The 20,070-nt window shown below is 41.5% G+C and overlaps 1 protein-coding gene across 1 annotated transcript in view; it reads left to right on the top strand.

Annotated features, from left to right (window-relative positions):
- mtmr10 (myotubularin related protein 10) overlaps window positions 1–20,070 on the top strand; it is a 33,166-nt gene extending 13,096 nt beyond the window's left edge. Inside the window, exons 6-16 of the mRNA XM_079497799.1 lie at window positions 2,472–2,565; window positions 2,921–3,068; window positions 4,806–4,893; window positions 5,800–5,888; window positions 6,883–7,010; window positions 7,231–7,300; window positions 9,367–9,437; window positions 10,053–10,225; window positions 10,968–11,138; window positions 15,450–15,632; window positions 17,211–20,070. Coding sequence (XP_079353925.1) covers window positions 2,472–2,565; window positions 2,921–3,068; window positions 4,806–4,893; window positions 5,800–5,888; window positions 6,883–7,010; window positions 7,231–7,300; window positions 9,367–9,437; window positions 10,053–10,225; window positions 10,968–11,138; window positions 15,450–15,632; window positions 17,211–17,831 — 1,836 coding nt within the window. The 3' untranslated portion in view covers window positions 17,832–20,070. The remainder of the gene's footprint in view (window positions 1–2,471; window positions 2,566–2,920; window positions 3,069–4,805; window positions 4,894–5,799; window positions 5,889–6,882; window positions 7,011–7,230; window positions 7,301–9,366; window positions 9,438–10,052; window positions 10,226–10,967; window positions 11,139–15,449; window positions 15,633–17,210) is intronic.

Below are 20,070 nucleotides of genomic sequence, written 5' to 3'. Positions count from 1 at the left end.
TTATATGTAGTTGTTACGTCCCCACCAAAGAGGTCCAGGTGTTATTTTGTGCAAAAGCGCATTATTGGCTATTTCCCATACATGAATTGCATTGAATTGAATGGGGCTATGTGGTGTTGTGCTAATTCGCTTATTTCCATCGCCCAAAAATAAAAATAAATCTTATATATCCTCTCTTCATAATGTAAATAGTATCCCAAGCGGCACACTTTACTACTTATGTCGATGGAAATAAGCGAATTAGCACAAAAACCCAACCCCCATTGAGGGCTTATATTAGGGGAAATGCTTTTGCACAAAATAACACCTGGACCTCTTTGGTGGGGACTACAAATAAAGGTAAGAAAGCCTTCTAGCATGGAATTCTCCTTTTTAACAATGTGTAAGGGTCAGAGTAGCAGCACTTAGTTAACATTTAAATGTGACACCGCCTTGAAAACAATCTCATCCGACCAGAATAGGCACTTGTCTGTAAAAGCAATTACATGTGAAATGTTCCTTCCTGGTCATTCCTGTGCATTGAGGATTGAAATAGTAAAATAGAAATGGTAAAATAGATTTAACCACTTCCCCTGGTCTATATAGGGGACGACATCTAACGTATGTAATTACAATGTGAACCTAAAACAGAGGCTCAGTCCTTGTTTTTCCTTTGTGACATATGGAGCAACGCCAATCTATAATAGCTTATTTTGCCATAGGAAATTACAGAGTTAAGAACAGCAGTGTCTTACACGTGCACTGTCTCACACACACAGACATACACACAGTGTCTTACACGTGCACTCACACTCACACACATTCATACACACACTCCCATACCTCCCTCCTCGTACCCTCTTGTGTTATTCACACAGCTCTGTCACTGAATGGACGGCATTGTGTGATTTTTGTAGTCATGCCACAGAAAGATTCAGTCCTGTAACCCAAGAGCAATGCTGCTAGAATTGGCTTTGCTAGGTTCCACTTGTTTCCTAGGTTTGCTCTGGTTAAGAGTGGAGGCTGCAATAAACTGATATTTATTCCTATGGATCAAAAAAAAAAAAGTCTATTAAAGGACCACTTCACCACTTTTCAACTTCTCTTCCTATAATTGGTCCTAACTAATGTTCATGATAAAATACCACCATTTTTTCCTACTCAGTCTGTGTCGCATAGGAAGGCTGTGGGCAGTTCAGAAACCCGTCCACCAGTGACATCATCGATGGTGAATCCAAGCTAATATAGAAACGGCAGGCTTTCTTTTCCTGAAAAGTTGCAATGCAAAAGTTGAAGCCATCGTTCTCGCGATAATACAAATCTAAATATATTTTAAAACAAATCTTGTTTAAAAAGAAATCTGCGTAATGATGATGTCACTGGTGGACGGGTGTCCGAACTGCCCAAAGCCCTCCTATGAGACACAGACTGAGTACCACCATGTCAGACTAACCATAGAATTGAAGACGATTATTCTTGGTTAGTTAAACCTTTGGACCACAAGGTCATGGATTTGATACCGGGCACCACCAACTCGCCGTATGAGTAGAAGGGTTTGGGTCTGGAAAGTACTGAGAGCTCCATGTTGAACCAAGTCTAAGGAGCCATGTGCTTCTCATATTTAACTGTGGCACGTTTAAATGCCAAAAACGAGATCACAAGATTGATTTGAAAATGCACAGGTAGCCATAGACAAAGAACACGAGATTTCATAAAAGATGGGAGATTTCATTAAACCAGAATTAATAATAATATGTTTACCTTATTTTAGCTTCCGTCCCTCGCCACCGCTTAACAGCCAACATCCGAAATCCTCCGTGCACACGGTCTTTAGTGGTTTTAGGGCTCAGAATGTCTGATGGGGAGCTTAATAAAACATTAATTCGAGCTCCCTGCTAACCATATCAATGGTTCTGTCGCTAGAACACGGCCGCGACCCTGGCACGAAAATGGACGATGGGTCATGCGGCCAGGAAGCCGATTTTTCATGTATTCTACTGGCACTGGCCACTGATCGCTGCCTATGGTAACGGGAGCGAACGAGTTAACCCATTTAGACCTAAGTTCGATTCTACAAATGTCTGTCAGTTTTCAGAAAAACCCATGTTTCTATGTCAGTGGTTCTCAACCTTTTTCATGTCAAGGACCCCAAAATTTATATGTATTTGGTCGCCGACCCCCATCTGAAAATATGTTGTTTCTGAAAATATGTTGTTTCGTAGCGCGCCACTCGGTGGCGCGCTACGAGCTTGTAGATCTGCTATTTTTGTGGGTTAAAGGTACTCGAGTAGTACACATCTTATAGGCCTACTGAAAACTTCCAAGTTGGCCCATGTGACTCATACAGATCAATATTCAGATGTATGTCTAAATGGACAGCCATACAGAGATTAAGTAAATATATATTTCATATTGTTATCCCACTCTTTGTAAAGTTTCCATCTACTGTATTTGAAAGCCATTTCTTTTCTTATCCCATATTTTTATTTCAGGTTTGCCTCGCCATCGCTCACTACTCCCACCCCGCTGGTCCTCAGCTTCTGTTTGGTTTCGAGTATTTAGGGGGACGATACTACGGCTCCTCAGGTATACCCAGCTTTGATAGTCTTTTTACTAGTGGTGTGAACGACCCCCAAATGTATACGTACATAGCTGTGGACCCCGATCTGAAAACAAAAGAAAATAGTATTCCAGATTTGTCAAAATTTTTCTAGGTTTAATTTATATAGAGTAAATGTGGTTAAACTGATTTTGATGCAATATTAACAAGTTTCCCTGAGATCCCCAGGAACCCCATTTAGGACTTTAAAAAGCACTGCTTTAGTTTAGACGATCCCCTTCCAGGTGATCAATTCCTAACCATGGTTTTATTTCATGGCAGTATCTGTATGCCTCATCTATTTGAGAATTGATCGTGGCTTTGCATGACCCATGTCCCTAGGGGAACGAATCAATGGTGCTGTCCCAGGAGGAGGGTTGCAGACCCCCCTCTTTGACCGCACATCTGAGTGGGATAGAGAGATCAAGAGGACGGGCGCAGCCGAGTGGAGGGTGTGCTCCATCAACGAGGGTTACGTCCTCTCGCCTACGTAGGTTCATCTCATGTTTATTATTGACTAAAAACGGAATATCTTTGGCCAAGCAAGCATGTTGCTCATTCAGTCAGAGATCCACGCGTCGTCCTAATAGCTGTATTAAAGTAGAAATCCAGACCAATCTCAGTGACGTCTAATTGGCCTGCATTTACAACACACAGGATTAACTCTTACTTTGTAAATTCAAGTTAAAGCCCTCATACAGGTTTCAAACCGTTTACAACAGTGGATATAGGTGGTTTAAATATTTCAATGGCAAGCATGATGAGGACGTCTTACGAGTTATTTTTTGTTTAGGTATGCAGGTGTAAAAGTATTAGAGTATTATAGCTTATGTAATCGAAATATCCGGGTCATACCAAAGACTCAAGGGTTGGATTGGGGGTAAGTCCCTGCGACATACTAGCGTCATGTCCAGGGGGTGTACTTGTACATCAAGCTGCCTCACGCTACAGAAGCAGGAGATAGGCTCCTGCCCTATGGGCCTCATGGCTCGGCAAGGCTACTACTACTTAATCGAAATATGATGGACGCACTCCTGACACTTCTGACTTCTTATCTGATCTTATCTGACTTCTTATCTTATCTTATCTGACTCAGAGATCAGTTTGTGGTCCACTCGAAAGGTTTTGAGTACTTTTTAATTAAAGGAGAATTCCATACTAAAAGGCTTTCTTACCTTTCTTTGTAGTTGTTACGTCCCCACCAAAGAGGTCCAGGTGTTATTTTGTGCAAAAGCTCCTTATTGGCTATTTCCCCTACCAGGGACGAATAGTTTTCATAATCCTCATGGGGGCCCGTGCCGCCCCCATCGTTTAATGCAATCAGATAGGACTGTTCTGTTTGGATGTATGGGCTGTCAAGGCCAGAACGTTTTTTTTTTTTTTAACTTTTGAAAGTAACAAGCATTTATACATTGTGTTAAACATAATTTTCATGTGGTGTTTCTTAATGTACAAGGTAAGCATTGCGTAACTGAAACTACTAGTGAGCCATAGCAGTGGTTTCCCTGATTTCTCAATCCAAGTACTCCCTTCTCCCACTCTACAATATTTAGCAATATGTATTACTTTCTATTTCTCAAGGGGTTTTATTTAATTTGTTTTAGCACTTTTCAGATAAGCAGGTTCACACAAAGTTGGTCAATGTCTCACATACCCCTGTAGTACCTCTGCATACCCGTAGGGGTGTATGTTAACCCTGTTTAACCCATTTTGACCTGACATAAAAATTTAAAAAAAAGTCTTCTGAAAGAATATATATTCAAAGATTTGTGCTGCATTTTTACGATTTTTCGTGGCGTGCTACGAGCTTGTAGATCTGCTATTTTTCAATAGCTAAAGTATAACATAATGCTTAAAACACAAAGGGCTTCCCGCCCAGAATGGGTTAAGAAACACTGAGCTATAGGATGCGTGTTGTTGCCACATTGAAGCAGGAATGGGAGAAACGGAGTGCTTGTGAACTACAGTACAAGAAATGCATGAGGCAGTAGTAAAATGATATGCCAAGTGAAATAAATGCACTGCTCCTTCACCTCCTACTTCAATAGAATGGCACTTGCCCTAATTTGGGAATCATTACGTACTGTGATCAGGGGTTTATTGGTATATTTGGGTTCTAGTAGCATACACCCATGCGCTACTATTTCTATGTTCACGATCACATCCATGCATAATGTCTGCTTTTGGCTAATTAATTTTTCCCCAACATCTCACCCCCTCCCTTTAGCCTTTCTGAGTACTGTGTGGTCCCAGTATCCCTGGCGGATCAGGATCTAAAGCAGTTCTGCAATTACTTCACCAATAAACGCATCCCTGTAAGTAACGGTGCCTCTTTTACCTCCATCCAATGCTATTCCTTTCCTTCATTGTGCATATGCCTTTTTGGTGTTTCTTTTTAGTCGCTATACCTCTATTGGAGACTACTAATTAGTAATGATACGTCTATTGGAGACTACTAATTAGTAATGATACCTCTATTGGAGACTACTAATTAGTAATGATACCTCTATTGGAGACTAATTAGTAATGATACCTCTATTGGAGACTACTAATTAGTAATGATACCTCTATTGGAGACTACTAATTAGTAATGATACCTCTATTGGAGACTACTAATTAGTAATGATACCTCTATTGGAGACTAATTAGTAATGATACCTCTATTGGAGACTACTAATTAGTAATGATACCTCTATTGGAGACTACTAATTAGTAATGATACCTCTATTGGAGACTACTAATTAGTAATGATACCTCTATTGGAGACTACTAATTAGTAATGATACCTCTATTGGAGACTAATTAGTAATGATACCTCTATTGGAGACTAATTAGTAATGATACCTCTATTGGAGACTACTAATTAGTAATGATACCTCTATTGGAGACTACTAATTAGTAATGATACCTCTATTGGAGACTACTAATTAGTAATGATACCTCTATTGGAGACTACTAATTAGTAATGATACCTCTATTGGAGACTACTAATAATGATGAGGCCTAAGTGGCTTGTGTACTCTGTTGTGTTAAGCTTAATTTATACACTGTAGCACGACAATGTCACTTGCCAAAAAATAACTGATCTAACATCACATGTCACGCATCGTTGGCTTGAAAGTCAGTTATTTTGGCAGTATTCCAAAAAATATTTTGTGGAATACTTTTCTAACATAATATTCCACTGTCACTGTCTGATCTGTGTCTATGTCTGCTACTAGCTGTGGTGTTGGAACCACCCTAATGGGAGTGCTCTGGTCCGCATGGCCAGCATCAGTGACCCAACACAGCTGAGGAGGCTGGACCAGAGGTACAGTACAGTTCATATCATGGCTGTTGGGTGGTGACCTTGTATGTCCAAAAAGCCTTATTTTTTTCAGGAAAATGGATCCAATGTAGTTATTATTTTAGTAAGGCATTTCAGTAGCTGTAACAGTGTTAACACATTTTGTGCCCAAAACGTCTGTGGACGTCCTGGGTATTACCGCACGTGCATAGCCCAAGACGTCTGTTTTATTAATACAAATCAGAAAAATCAAAACACTTTTTTTTTCTTTTTTTTTTAACACGTGGTGCCAAAGTTTGTGTTTTCGCCATTGAGAATGCATTTGGCGTTTAAATTAAATAACTCAAACTATAAAACATTTCAAAGTAAAAAGTTCCAGCATGTGTCTCCACAGTCAGCTGAATTATAAAAAATGTGAATGGATTTTCTAGGTGAAAGTGATTTTGGGCAGTATTGCGTGGGCTCTCAATGTGTTAACAAATGGGAAAAAGTAATTAGTTACGTTACTATTTACCTCGAAAAGTAGTTTTGTTATAGAAACTCCTTAATTGGTAAAGTGTTAAGCGCGGTCCATACTATTCCTGGCGCACAACGTTTTCTTCGGGAAGGTCGGACTTTCCAAACCGACAAAACCGATGCTATCCATACTTCTCTCTTGTTCAGGAAAGGGTAGACCTAGCCTCTTTCGGAACCCAGTGTTTTGCATTTGGGACAACGGTTTCCACGGACATGTCAATGCAGTCTCCCATTCAGCGCTAGCAGATAGATTCCAATGATACTTATAACTTGTAGCAGGCTCGGGAGATGGGGCATGGAACATAACGTTTGGGAGAGTAGAGTAATCTTAAGAAGTTGCAAGTGAAATTGAGATAAATTGAAAAATACAATTGTCATTGCATTGGAACATTAACTGTTAATGTTTATCTGCATTTAGAAACAATGTACTGTTGAACTATTAACCTAACCATTTCATTTTATACTTCTAATCCAATCACCAACAACCCTTTTGCTTTGGTAGAATATGCACAGCTATAACAAAGAGCCACCCCCAGCACGGCGACGTCTTAAGATCAGAACTGGACCAATGCCTGCCTAACATCGAGGACATTCAAACTGCCTTTCTGAAAATCAGGCAGAGCTGTGTCGGTGAGCCAAATTACATGATTCCATTAAAGGCACTGGATTAACAAGCTAATCAATTAATAGTAGACCGAGGATTTTATTTCCTGCAGTGTTCAGTTCTTTGTGTGCAGTGTGGTTATAGCGTATGCCTTCCAAGAGAATACATTTCTGGATGTACAGTACTGCACCAAATCTACAAATTGATTTTTATACAAATCTTTTCTACTCTTGACTTTGTATGCAGATCCATTCGAGGAGTCTGAAAAGAAATGGTTTTCATCCATTGAAAGTTCGCAATGGCTGGACTATGTCAGGTATGTACAAATATTTAGATGTCCTGTCACACTGGGGGGGCTCCCTCTGAAGTCTGAACTGGCAGCACTGCTTCTAGTCCTACATGAACATGTATTGTCTCACTCTGTGTCTCTAGCAGTGGCGTATCCAGGAATTACGTTTTGGCCAGGCAAGATATGTTAACCGTTTCCGTACATAGGACGTCGCCACACGTCCTAGGGGTCCCAATCGACGCGTAGATCCGACGTCCTCACACGTCTTAGCGCATCCTCAATGATACGGGGCGAGATAAGAATATTATGATTTTTTTCCTTTTTTTAATTTGTCAATTCGCCTTTCGGCTACCGTATGCTACACTCTTGGCAATTGTTAGCTTACCATTGATTTAGCCGGTGGAAAGAATGACTCGTCTCTCCTAATCCAGGGCGCTCTCCGTGGTGTTGAACGGATCGATATACTGGCGCTTCATTTCTGCTCCTCATCCGTTTGTGTTAATTGTCGTCTCCCTGCGCACAATCGTAGCACTAAAGGTTTTCAAAGAGATATACCTGCCAGACGAGTGGGATACAAAGGCTGATAGGCCTGCATTTACATTCCAATGGGTGATTGAGGGTCAGCTGTCCATTTTAATAGTTCTCAGGTCTTGTTTTTGTCCTTTTTTTTTGAGTGGTGCAAACCACTCCAACAACCAGCTTTGTCTGTATGTTTGTGTACCTGTGTACGTGTCCGTGCACAGGTGAGCATGGTTACTATGGTTAGTGTGTGACGTCACTGACATAGCTGATCAGACTATATAAGACCTTGCACCACTCAGTTCACACGGGTGTGATTATTTCTCATTGTATGGATTTTGGACAGGCGGACGCCTGCCCTCGCCTTATTGTAGATACGCCTCTGGTCTCTAGTACCGTGTATATAATAAATGTAGTTTGCCCTTCATAGTGACATGCCCATTACACATTTATTATGAGCATATCAGATAACATATACTGTATGGCAAAAACCTACAGAGCTGTACTGTGCCACCAGTTCAGAATACACAAACTGAGTAATATTTGCTTTATTATGGCCTTAGAGTTGGAAAAACAAATACCCTACGTTTGACCTCTGCAGCCCTGAAAGGACCATACCAGTGTTTTTTCATGTTAAATTGAAATACAAGTAATCTATACTACTATTACTGCCAATTGTTTTCCAAAGCATTCCACAGTTTTTGAGTACCCTTTTCCTACCATCCAGGAAGCCATTGGTTTCCATTAATCTCAGTATGCTGTAAACATTGAGATGGGTAATCCAACACTGACCAATGTGATGCTTTTACTTTATTGATATTTTGTTGACTGACTCAGAAAGTTGAAAGGTCTGTGGTGAAAAGATAGTTTCATGACAAAACATGTCCATGATGTCTTCATTTGTCAAGTTTCAGTTGAAAAGATATGGAAATCAGGTATTTATTCCAAAACCTAATCATCTGTGGTATGCTTTGGAAAATTGTCAGCAATAAGTGTATTATAATAAGTGTAAATGACATGTAGTCAATAGGTTTCAGCTCATGATTTGCCAAACATGATCAAGGGCTTGTTTATTATATATTATGTGATTCATTACATGACTGCAACTACTTACTATATTGTTGCTGTCCTCCATTTTTGAGGTTTTAGATTTTTTTTTGCATAAATTGGTGCTATTGAACACCTATGTGACACTGTGTCGTTTTGAAAATATTGAACCAATGAAAAGTAGTAAAAAGCGCTTGGGACAGAACCTCTATCTCCATTGGACCCTCAAAATGTCTGATAAAACTACCCCTCTCATAGAAGTAATTGACAATGATGAAAGTCACCAAAAACACCATTTTGAGCATTGCTTTGTTTTCAAAATGTAAGCTTTTCTTAATTTCCTGAAATTGTTTTATTTTTCAATTCCTGAAAAATTAACATTTTATTTGGAGTTAAGTGATTTCTTCCCGACAGCAGAGATATATGGAAACAACAAAATGACAAACATTGAACTTCTGATTTTAGAGGAAACCGTACGTAATCGGGTTTAGTTTAACTCTAATTTGTGTTTACATTTGTAACTGAAGGGCCTTCCTGAAGCATTCTGCTGAAGTGGTGTACCTCCTGGATGGAAAGCATGCTTCTGTCATTCTGCAAGGTACATATTTCAGATTGTGTGTTATTATGGTTATTTGGTCTTTGTTTCACACTGGAATATCATGAAGTGTGTAGGTCAACATGTAATTAAACCTACAGATAAAAATAAAGAGTAAATAACATGGACAGTAGGGAGGGAGTTGTGATTTGTATGCTTGCCAACACATGCCACATGGAATCGTTTTTTCCATGTATTTGTACTCGGGCTGCAACTATTGATTATTTATTTCCATAGTGATTATTTCTATTGCTTTTTATATTTTATACCTCGTCCCTCGTTTGTCGTGCAAAAATAGAGAACACTGCCGATCTACAAGCAAATCGATTATTGTTTCCTCATCGATTAAAACCCATTTTGGGCGGGAACCCCTTTTGGTGTTTTAAACATTATGTTATAATTTAGCTATTGAAAAATAGCAGATCTACAAGCTCATAGTGCGCCACCGAGTGGCGCGCTACGAGCTTGTAGGTCTGCTATTTTTGAAAAATCGTAAAAATGTGGTGCAAATCATTGAATACATATTCTTTCAAAGTGAATGTTTTTAACTCGGGTCTAAATGGGTTAACATTGATTGGTAATATGAACCTTTGCACCCCTAATGTTGACCTGCTACAGAGGAGGAGGACAGGGACCTGAGCTGTGTGGTGTCCTCCCTGGTTCAGCTGATGTTGGACCCTCACTATCGCAGCATCAGTGGCTTCCAGAGCCTGGTGCAGAAGGAGTGGGTGATGGCGGGCCATCCCTTCTTGGACAGATGTAACCACTTGAAGAAGAATGAGAAATCTGAGGTTGGCTATTAGGCCTGTCATAATTATTACATCATTGCCTGATCACAATTATTGTTGCAGATTACCGCATTTGTATTTTTATTGCATAATCGTTCCCATCTTCATCTGTATGAATTCATCCATTGAAAAATGTTCATACATTTGCAAATATTTTCAAAAGTATCGAACGCGTCCCATTGCGCTGTGTTGTGTACTATGCCCTATTTTGGCCATAGTACATTATTATTTATTATGATTGCCATTCATGTGTATTAAGTTATTTGTCACGTCACATCTGCCAGGTGCAATATTTGTTCACAAAGCCAAATGGAAATGTATTTTTTATAAATGTATTATTATTATTATTTATATTCCATTGAAATCGTTAATCGCAAATCATTTTTATAGCTCAAATAAATGCTATGACAGCCGTAGTTGGCTTATGAGAGAGCACTGTACCGTGAATGAAAGCTACCATGTACTAGTGGAAGTATACTTTAGTCAATATTGCCAAGAGGTTGATATTACCATTTTCTTAAACCATTTAGGCCTGACGTCGAAATAAATAAAAAAGTCTTCTCAAAGAATATATATTCAAAGATTTGTGCCGCATTTTCACGATTTAAAAAAAATAGCAGACCTACAAGCTTGTAGATCTGCTATTTTTCAATAGCTAAAGTATAACATAATGCTTAGTTAAAACACCAAAAGGGGTTCCCGTCCAGAATGGATTAACTCTTCCTATCTCCTCCTTTCCTTTTAGTCTCCACTGTTCCTGCTCTTCTTGGACTGCGTTTGGCAGATGCTGAACCAGTACCCAGCTGCGTTTGACTTCACAGAGACCTATCTGACGGTACTGAGTGACAGCATGTGGATCCCCGTTTTCAGCACTTTCCTCTTCAACAGTCCCCGACAACATGCCGATAACTTAATGGTGAGTGGTGGTGTGCAACGCATCATTCAGAACTAATCCATTTAACCCCATTTAGGCCTGACAAAATTAAAAAAAATGTCCTGACAGTTTTCTGAAAAACCTTATGTTTCTGTATCAGTGGTGCTCAATATTTCATGTCAAGGACCCCAAAAATTATATGTAATATGCCTCCGCCCCCTCATCTGAAAATATGTTGTTCCACGGACCCCTCAGAAGCAAAGATTTGAGTTAAAACGTTCACTCTGTAATAATATATATTCAAATATCTGAGGCACATTTTCATGATTTTTCAAAAATAGCAGACCTTCAAGTTCAGCTTGTAGATCTGCTATTTTTCAATAGCTAAAGTATAATAATACTTTAAAACACCAAAAGGGGTTCCCGACTTCCCGCCCAAAATGGGTTAATCGATTGTGAAATAATAATATATCTATAACTTTGTGTGTTTACATTTTTTAAGCATCACAAGCAGATCTACATGCTCAAAACATGCCACGGTCTGCTACTTTTGCTATTTGGGAAAAAGTAACAGTTTTGGACACAACACAGACTTTACCTTATTTATAACCAGTAAGACGCCCAAGGGCGAGAAGTGACCTCGCCCTTCGCTGAAACAACAGAGCTTCTTAATACGGCACAAGCAGGTTGAGAAGCAGGAGTTAAACTATTATACTATTATAGTCTGGTGTCAGTGAGGTCATTATGTGGAGTTGCTGGCCGGCTCCATATATGCAGATCTAGAATGTCAAACCATGTATGGCTATCCAGGGTTTGATGAGGTCAGTGTTGTGATCTTCATATATGGAGATCCATGTGTTGTACCAACTTGGATCTTTTGCAAGTGTTACTCGTGTCGCGGCAACCACACTGGTTGTCATGAGACTGGCACGTCTCATGACAACCACAGGGTTGTCATGGCTAGGGTTCAAGGCCATATATATTGTGTCTTGAGTGTAGAGGGTTTGATGAGCTTGTAGATCTGCTATTTTTCAATAGCTAAATTATAACATAATGTTTAAAACACCAAAAGGGGTTCCCGCCCAAAATGGGTTAAGTGGTCAAATGATGGGCTGAAATCTTTTTAGATAATCTCTTCTTGATTATTTGAAAGGTTATTGATTGTTATTGCATAATCGCTAAGACAATAATGGACACTTGCAGCTCTAAAGGTAAGTGATGAAAAATAAACATTAGTTCACTTCACCATGTTTATTTATGAAGGGAAATCCTACTGAGAATAATGTGCTCTCTTCAAGAGTGCAGAAAGAAAGAGACTACACTACGTTACATCAAAATGAACTGTTGGGAAGAAAACCAAAACGCCAATAAACAAGTAGTCATAGTATTGAGTATTGAGTACATTTTATGAATATAAAGAAATTCTATTAGAGTAAGGTGTAGCAGATTCTACAACTGTACCTGGTAATACTTTTTTTTTAATCTTGTAGAACTATTTTAACATGACACAAGTATAAAATGGGGCTTAAGTACTTAATCGATTTGTTGCTATATATAAAATAATTTATTATTATTATTTATTTTCATAAATCAACGCTGTTAAATGTTGTTTCGAAGATATTTAACCAATGACAAGTATCAAAAACCGCTTCGGAAAGAATCTCAACTCCATTGCAGCCTCAACCCGTCTGGGAAAGCACCTAACTCCTCCCCCTCTCCTCAGCATGCCACAGGCTGCTGCTGCAGTCAGACTCTAACTCCTCCCCCTCTCCTCAGCAAGCCACCTAACTCCTCCCCCTCTCCTCAGCATGCCACAGGCTGCTGCTGCAGTCAGACTGTAACTCCTCCCCCTCTCCTCAGCATGCCACCTAACTCCTCCCCCTCTCCTCAGCATGCCACAGGCTGCTGCTGCAGTCAGACTGTAACTCCTCCCCCTCTCCTCAGCATGCCACCTAACTCCTCCCCCTCTCCTCAGCATGCCACAGGCTGCTGCTGCAGTCAGACTCTAACTCCTCCCCCTCTCCTCAGCATGCCACCTAACTCCTCCCCCTCTCCTCAGCATGCCACAGGCTGCTGCTGCAGTCAGACTGTAACTCATCCCCCTCTCCTCAGCATGCCACCTAACTCCTCCCCCTCTCCTCAGCATGCCACAGGCTGCTGCTGCAGTCAGACTGTAACTCCTCCCCCTCTCCTCAGCATGCCACCTAACTCCTCCCCCTCTCCTCAGCATGCCACAGGCTGCTGCTGCAGTCAGACTCTAACTCCTCCCCCTCTCCTCAGCATGCCACAGGCTGCTGCTGCAGTCAGACTCTAACTCCTCCCCCTCTCCTCAGCATGCCACCTAACTCCTCCCCCTCTCCTCAGCATGCCACAGGCTGCTGCTGCAGTCAGACTCTAACTCCTCCCCCTCTCCTCAGCATGCCACAGGCTGCTGCTGCAGTCAGACTGTAACTCCTCCCCCTCTCCTCAGCATGCCACAGGCTGCTGCTGCAGTCAGACTGTAACTCCTCCCCCTCTCCTCAGCATGCCACAGGCTGCTGCTGCAGTCAGACTCTAACTCCTCCCCCTCTGCTCAGCATGCCACAGGCTGCTGCTGCAGTCAGACTCTAACTCCTCCCCCTCTGCTCAGCATGCCACAGGCTGCTGCTGCAGTCAGACTCTAACTCCTCCCCCTCTGCTCAGCATGCCACAGGCTGCTGCTGCAGTCAGACTGTAACTCCTCCCCCTCTCCTCAGCATGCCACAGGCTGCTGCTGCAGTCAGACTCTAACTCCTCCCCCTCTCCTCAGCATGCCACAGGCTGCTGCTGCAGTCAGACTCTAACTCCTCCCCCTCTGCTCAGCATGCCACAGGCTGCTGCTGCAGTCAGACTCTAACTCCTCCCCCTCTGCTCAGCATGCCACAGGCTGCTGCTGCAGTCAGACTCTAACTCCTCCCCCTCTGCTCAGCATGCCACAGGCTGCTGCTGCAGTCAGACTGTAACTCCTCCCCCTCTCCTCAGCATGCCACAGGCTGCTGCTGCAGTCAGACTCTAACTCCTCCCCCTCTCCTCAGCATGCCACAGGCTGCTGCTGCAGTCAGACTCTAACTCCTCCCCCTCTCCTCAGCATGCCACAGGCTGCTGCTGCAGTCAGACTCTAACTCCTCCCCCTCTCAGCATGCTGCTGCAGTCAGACTCTAACTCCTCCCCCTCTCCTCAGCATGCCACAGGCTGCTGCTGCAGTCAGACTGTAACTCCTCCCCCTCTCCTCAGCATGCCACAGGCTGCTGCTGCAGTCAGACTGTAACTCCTCCCCCTCTCCTCAGCATGCCACAGGCTGGTGCTGCAGTCAGACTCTAACTCCTCCCCCTCTCCTCAGCATGCCACAGGCTGCTGCTGCAGTCAGACTCTAACTCCTCCCCCTCTCCTCAGCATGCCACAGGCTGCTGCTGCAGTCAGACTCTAACTCCTCCCCCTCTCCTCAGCATGCCACAGGCTGCTGCTGCAGTCAGACTCTAACTCCTCCCCCTCTCCTCAGCATGCCACGGTCAACGTTTCCAGACCTGAGCCGACAGCCATGGCCGTTTTCTCTGTCGGCCTGTCAGCTTCTTTTCCGGGTCTTTAGACCAGCTGGTGGATGGAAAATAAGCTCCACCCACGCGGCTGAATGCCGCGGCGGCCAGATTCCCGGAAACGCTTATTATTGTTGGCCTAAATATGCAGTGTCATGAGGCATCGGGCATTCTTTCACGTGTTGCGATGCATTATGTGAGCTTGGAGATCCATTGTCACCCAAGTCCATTTTATTACGATTAATATTTTTTATTATTTTCAATCACAGGATACAGAAAGAAATCTTCGCAACAGTGCAGTAACAATTAAAGCAGGAATAAAGGAAAAACAGAATGCAAAAGTGAACAGTAAAGTAAAAATACAAGAAAAAACATACATAGATAAAATGAAGAAAAAGAAAAACAATAGAAATAATAAGGCGATGGATATTCATTGAAATTCAAATACAGTTCATATAATAGTCTGCTCAGATTACAATTAGACAGTGCCTCCAGTGTGCGCCTCCCACTTATCCCATTTCAACAAATAGTTGTCTACTTTGTTAAGAAGTCTGAAAGACAGTTTTTCCAACGCTGCCACTTGACCAAGTTGACTAAACCAAACATTCACAGAGATTCACCACCCAAGTCCATTTTATACTTGGGTGGTTTCTTCCCGACAGCAGAGATATCAAATGAATAATGTATATAAAATACCTGCTTCTCAATCATTTTATTAATCTAAAATGTAATCGATAGAATACTTGCAAAGAAACTGATAGATAGCATCCCTATTCCCTATGACTTTGTCTCAACTCGACAGGAATTTGCCAGAAGTAAGGGCATCCCTGTAGGGGAGCAGAAGGCTCTGCGGTTCCCCACTGTGTGGGACTGGTCCCAGCAGTTCTCCATCAAAGACCAAGCCCTCTTCAATAACCCCATGTATGTCGGCAAGGGTGTTACCTGTGTCCAAAACGGAGCAGTCAAGACCTTCAGACGCACAAAGGTCAGTCTTTATCAATTTTTGTCAATGAACTCTAAATTGATATGTATTGGCCCCCATTAGAAAAGGTTTTAGAGTCACCATAATGGAAGATTGGGTTGTTGTTTTTCATAATAAAAATCACACCCATGTGAAGTGAGGGGCGCTATATATACATCTTTTATGATGTAATTATCAGACAAAACAAACATGGACAAAACAAACATTAAACTCTGTCCATTTCAATGGCGTTTTTACTGTTTTAGGAAAAAAAAACATTAAATCTGTATAGACTAATTCAGAAACGGGTCTCATGGTCGCAGCTTACGTATTTCCTGTAAGCGGACTCGACATAGCTGCAGGGTTTAAACCCTCACCAGGCGCACCTCTTCTACTACAGTGAACTGTAGAGTGACTGATGTTAGTCTGCCTCAAACTTTACTCTTTTACCTGCTTTTTACTAACACCAACATTACAAAGATGCCCAGAACATCGAGATGAACCTGTTTAGTTTATGGCTGCTCCAACAGTAGTGGCAACATAAAAAAGAAAAAAAAAAACGGTCCTGAAAGATACATAACGTCAGTCTTACCCAATACCCAATCTTTCTGTTTTATGAACACAAGGCTGCTGTACTTTATACCTCATACTAAGCATTTAAAGTATGAGATCTTTCCAAAATAATGTACAAGCTCACAACACATGAGCTGATACGATCTGATATTTTCAAATAGCTGAAGTATCAAATTGGGTTAAAGTGATTTTTATGTTGAATTAACCCTTCGCTAAGTCCCTCCCCAACCCATCCTTGTCCAATAGGCACGTTAGCAGCGAAGAGACAGGTCAAGCTGTCCTTCTCACCCATTGAGATGCATGTTAAAGAGACAGGTCAAGCTGTCCTTCTCACCCATTGAGATGCATGTTAAAGAGACAGGTCAAGCTGTCCTTCTCACCCATTGAGATGCATGTTAAATGACGGGATTTCTCCATATAAATAATGGATCATTTCAGAAGCAAAACCTTCAAAATGTCTTCTAAATCTAGTCAACCAGGCCTGCAGTAGGCTATGCACTGGGCAAATGTGCATGACATTATTGAAATATACTAGAAATAGAGGAAATGACAGATGGATAACGACCCCCTGACAGGAGTTTTCATGTTGCACGGTAAGACTACGGTCATTAGTATTATTTCCATCACCTGGGTGGTCAGTCGTGTAACTTTTTGGATTGGCATTGGACAATCGGTTTTTGGGGTGGGATTTAGCGAAGGGCTAATTAACACATTTTGTCCTGGAATCCCCTGAAGGACACCTGGGGGTCGCCGGGCCCCGAAAAATAGAACAAGACATGCTTTAGTTTGGATAATGAAGTAAGATTTCACAGTGCTTACACAATCTGCCATAATTCCTGTATCTACAATTACAGTAAGTATATATCGTGCCTTAGTGATGGCAAACCGTGGACAAGACATCAGGAAAACACTGTTGAAATAGAATCTCATGTATTTCTGTCAAATAATTTTGAATCTGAAATATGATGGAATGAATGTAAAGTCAGTTCACTGGTATAATTAAACCAACATTTCCTATGCATCCTGCAGCATAAAGCGTACAGCTCCACTCTACGAGGGATGCCCACTGCCCTGCGTAACGGACTGAAAGAAGGACACGGTACACCGAACCGGCGGAACTCCCTGTTGGTACAGTTAAAGCCCGACTTCTCCCAGCTCCGAGAAGTAATAGAGAGTCCTTCGGAACGCTTCTTCAGGGAATGGTTCTCTCGACCTGCTGACCAGCAAGGCCTGCTCATACCCATGCTCCTCCCCTCACACATCACTCTGTGGAGGCTCTACTTCTTGCGTTGGGTGCCCGAGGCCTGCATTCACAAAGGAGGTCCCATCACGGCCTACCACAAGCTGTCCCAGCTGGCTGACGAAATTGAAATGCTGCACAGTCAGCTGCGGCAGTACAAAGGGCCCACGCCAGCCAACACCCCCATCGCTAGCCCCAACGGGACCCCTTCAGACCAAAGTAGGATGTATTTCAGGGCCAGTTCCCCTCATGATCCCTCTACAGGCACGGAGTGTCTTAGCTCCTCCTTTCCTTTCTCCCCAGTAGGTAACCTGTGCCGCCGCAGTGTGCACGGCACTCCCATTAGCAAGTTACTGAGTGGAGCAAAGATATGGCTGTCTACAGAGACGTTGGCCAATGAGACGCTATGAGGGCAGCCATTTTCAACCTGTGCTGGTGGGCTGTGAGGATATTGCAAGTGGGTCCCCAAATAATTGGCCAAAAACTAGATTGAATTGATGATATAAAAAAAAGTATTTTGTGGTATTTTTCTTTGAAACCATGGAAAAGGAGTTACTGATAATAGGAACTTAAAGTATACTATGTTTTCCATTGATCCAAGCCGGGAACATTCATTGATTTAAGTGGGTGGGCCCTCTTTCAGAAAAAGTTGAGAAACATTGCTTTAGGGGCTTGCTTTATTATGTACAGTGCCATTCACCACTTTCTATAATATCAAATTAAAAATACAATGCAATGTCTTATTTTCATTTGGAGATTAATGGAATTTTATTTTTATTTGTTTTTGATATTGAGAAAAAATATATAAGATTTAAATTAGATTTGCATATAAAACCGACACAGCTGATGGGAGTTTTCTATTTGGGATGCTATATTTTCATTTATACAAAGAGCAATGATGGAGGCTACAAACGGTGTGCATCACTAGAGCTGCAGTCTTTTCTAAATCAAAGACTAATGGCACTGATAACTGTTCAGTCTACATCATGGTTAACACATCGCTCAAAGACTGATAACTGTTCAGTCTACATTTAGCACATCGCTCAAAGACTGATAACTGTTCAGTCTACATCATGGTTAACACGTCGCTCAAAGACTTGAGCGTGGCTTGATTGAATGTGATGGTGGCGTATTGTTTTTTAATTTTTTTGCACAAGATTATTGCTATCTGTTCAAAATACACATCTCTTCAGGGTTTGCCAGGGCCTCACTCTGTAGGTAGCAAAGGTCTGATATATCAGGGTCGTTTATTTTAATCTGTTTTTGAAGTAGACATGAGGGCATACCCTATATTTTTGGTAAAAAAAAATGCAGATGACACTTTGAAGAGAGAAAAGCAAACCAAGCTATAACGAGTTAAATCTGTGGTAGATATTGTCTATTTTTGTTTGACATAGTTTAGTTAATGTTTATAAGACCTTCTGGTAAGGTACTGCAGAGAATCTATATTAAATGAATTAATAGGTGATGAACGCAAAGGGACAGAATGGAAGACATGATCACCATGGTAACCTTGGACACAATTACCATAGAGTTGAAACTGTCTTCAGTACTCCTAACCTTTCCCCTTCTACGTCCCCCCCCCCAACCCCCACCCCCACCCAGTATGACACAAAAGCAAAATGGCCGCTATGTGAGTATGGTTATGGTCAACTGCTGCAAAATCTGGACCATTGGACGACAGACTGATACCTGACTCAACATTGCAAAGACACAATGAGCCATTTTTGATGGACTCTACACTTGCAATGTTATTCAGACACTGCAAGTGGCCATAAGACGTGTATTTTACATGGCGAGGGAGAATTTTAAGTTAAATTGGTGCAGAATCAACTCTAACATCTGCTATTGTACATTTTGATGTAATACAGCTCTTAAGCGGTTAGCGGTGAGGTTTTTTAAGGTGATTTGGGCAAATTAGTTTACCGGTATGCTTTATTTCTATCCATTGACTCACTTTAAAAGAATGGTACTTTTATCCTTTAAATTAACCACTTATGCCCTATATACTAAACAAAATAGAACTTACAAGCTCACAACACATCGCCTCTTGATCGTGTTGTGAGCTTGTAGATTTACTGTTTTCATTATAATATTGAAATGTTCGATTTTTGCATGAAATCTTGAAACGACATGCCCAAAATAGGGACGCCTGGTTGGAAATGGTTAATTGGTATTCTAAAAGGAATTATTTATATACTTACTGTATGTTTACCACTAATTCACAATGTTGCACCCTGTTGTAAGTAATTGTATGATGACTGTGCTGTGCTGACTGCTTGTGTACCACAGTTTGATATTGATGAGCAACAGATGTATTTATTCAGTTCTGTGAATGTGTTCAAGCGGAGAAAGCATCATACAGTTGGGTGCCACTGATATTGTCCCTTATCATTTGACCCATTTAGGCCTGACCTCAAAACTTTTAAAAATCCTTCTAAATCCTCCAGTTTTCTGAAATAAATATTTTCACGATTTTTTTTTTTCAAAAATAGCAGACCTACAAGCTCGCACGCTATGAGCTTGTAGACCTGCTATTTTTCAATAGCTAAATTATAACATAATGTTTAAAACACCAAAAGGGCTTCCCGCCCAAAATGGGTTAACTGTCCTTTTGCGCAGATCACGCAAACCTCAGCAAAAAGAAAA

This window comes from Electrona antarctica (genome assembly GCF_951216825.1).
Source record: "Electrona antarctica genome assembly, chromosome: 3".
Classification (NCBI taxonomy): Eukaryota; Metazoa; Chordata; class Actinopteri; order Myctophiformes; family Myctophidae; genus Electrona; species Electrona antarctica.
The sequence above is the reverse complement of the archived record's forward strand: the minus strand, read 5'-3'. Positions and strand labels throughout refer to the sequence as shown.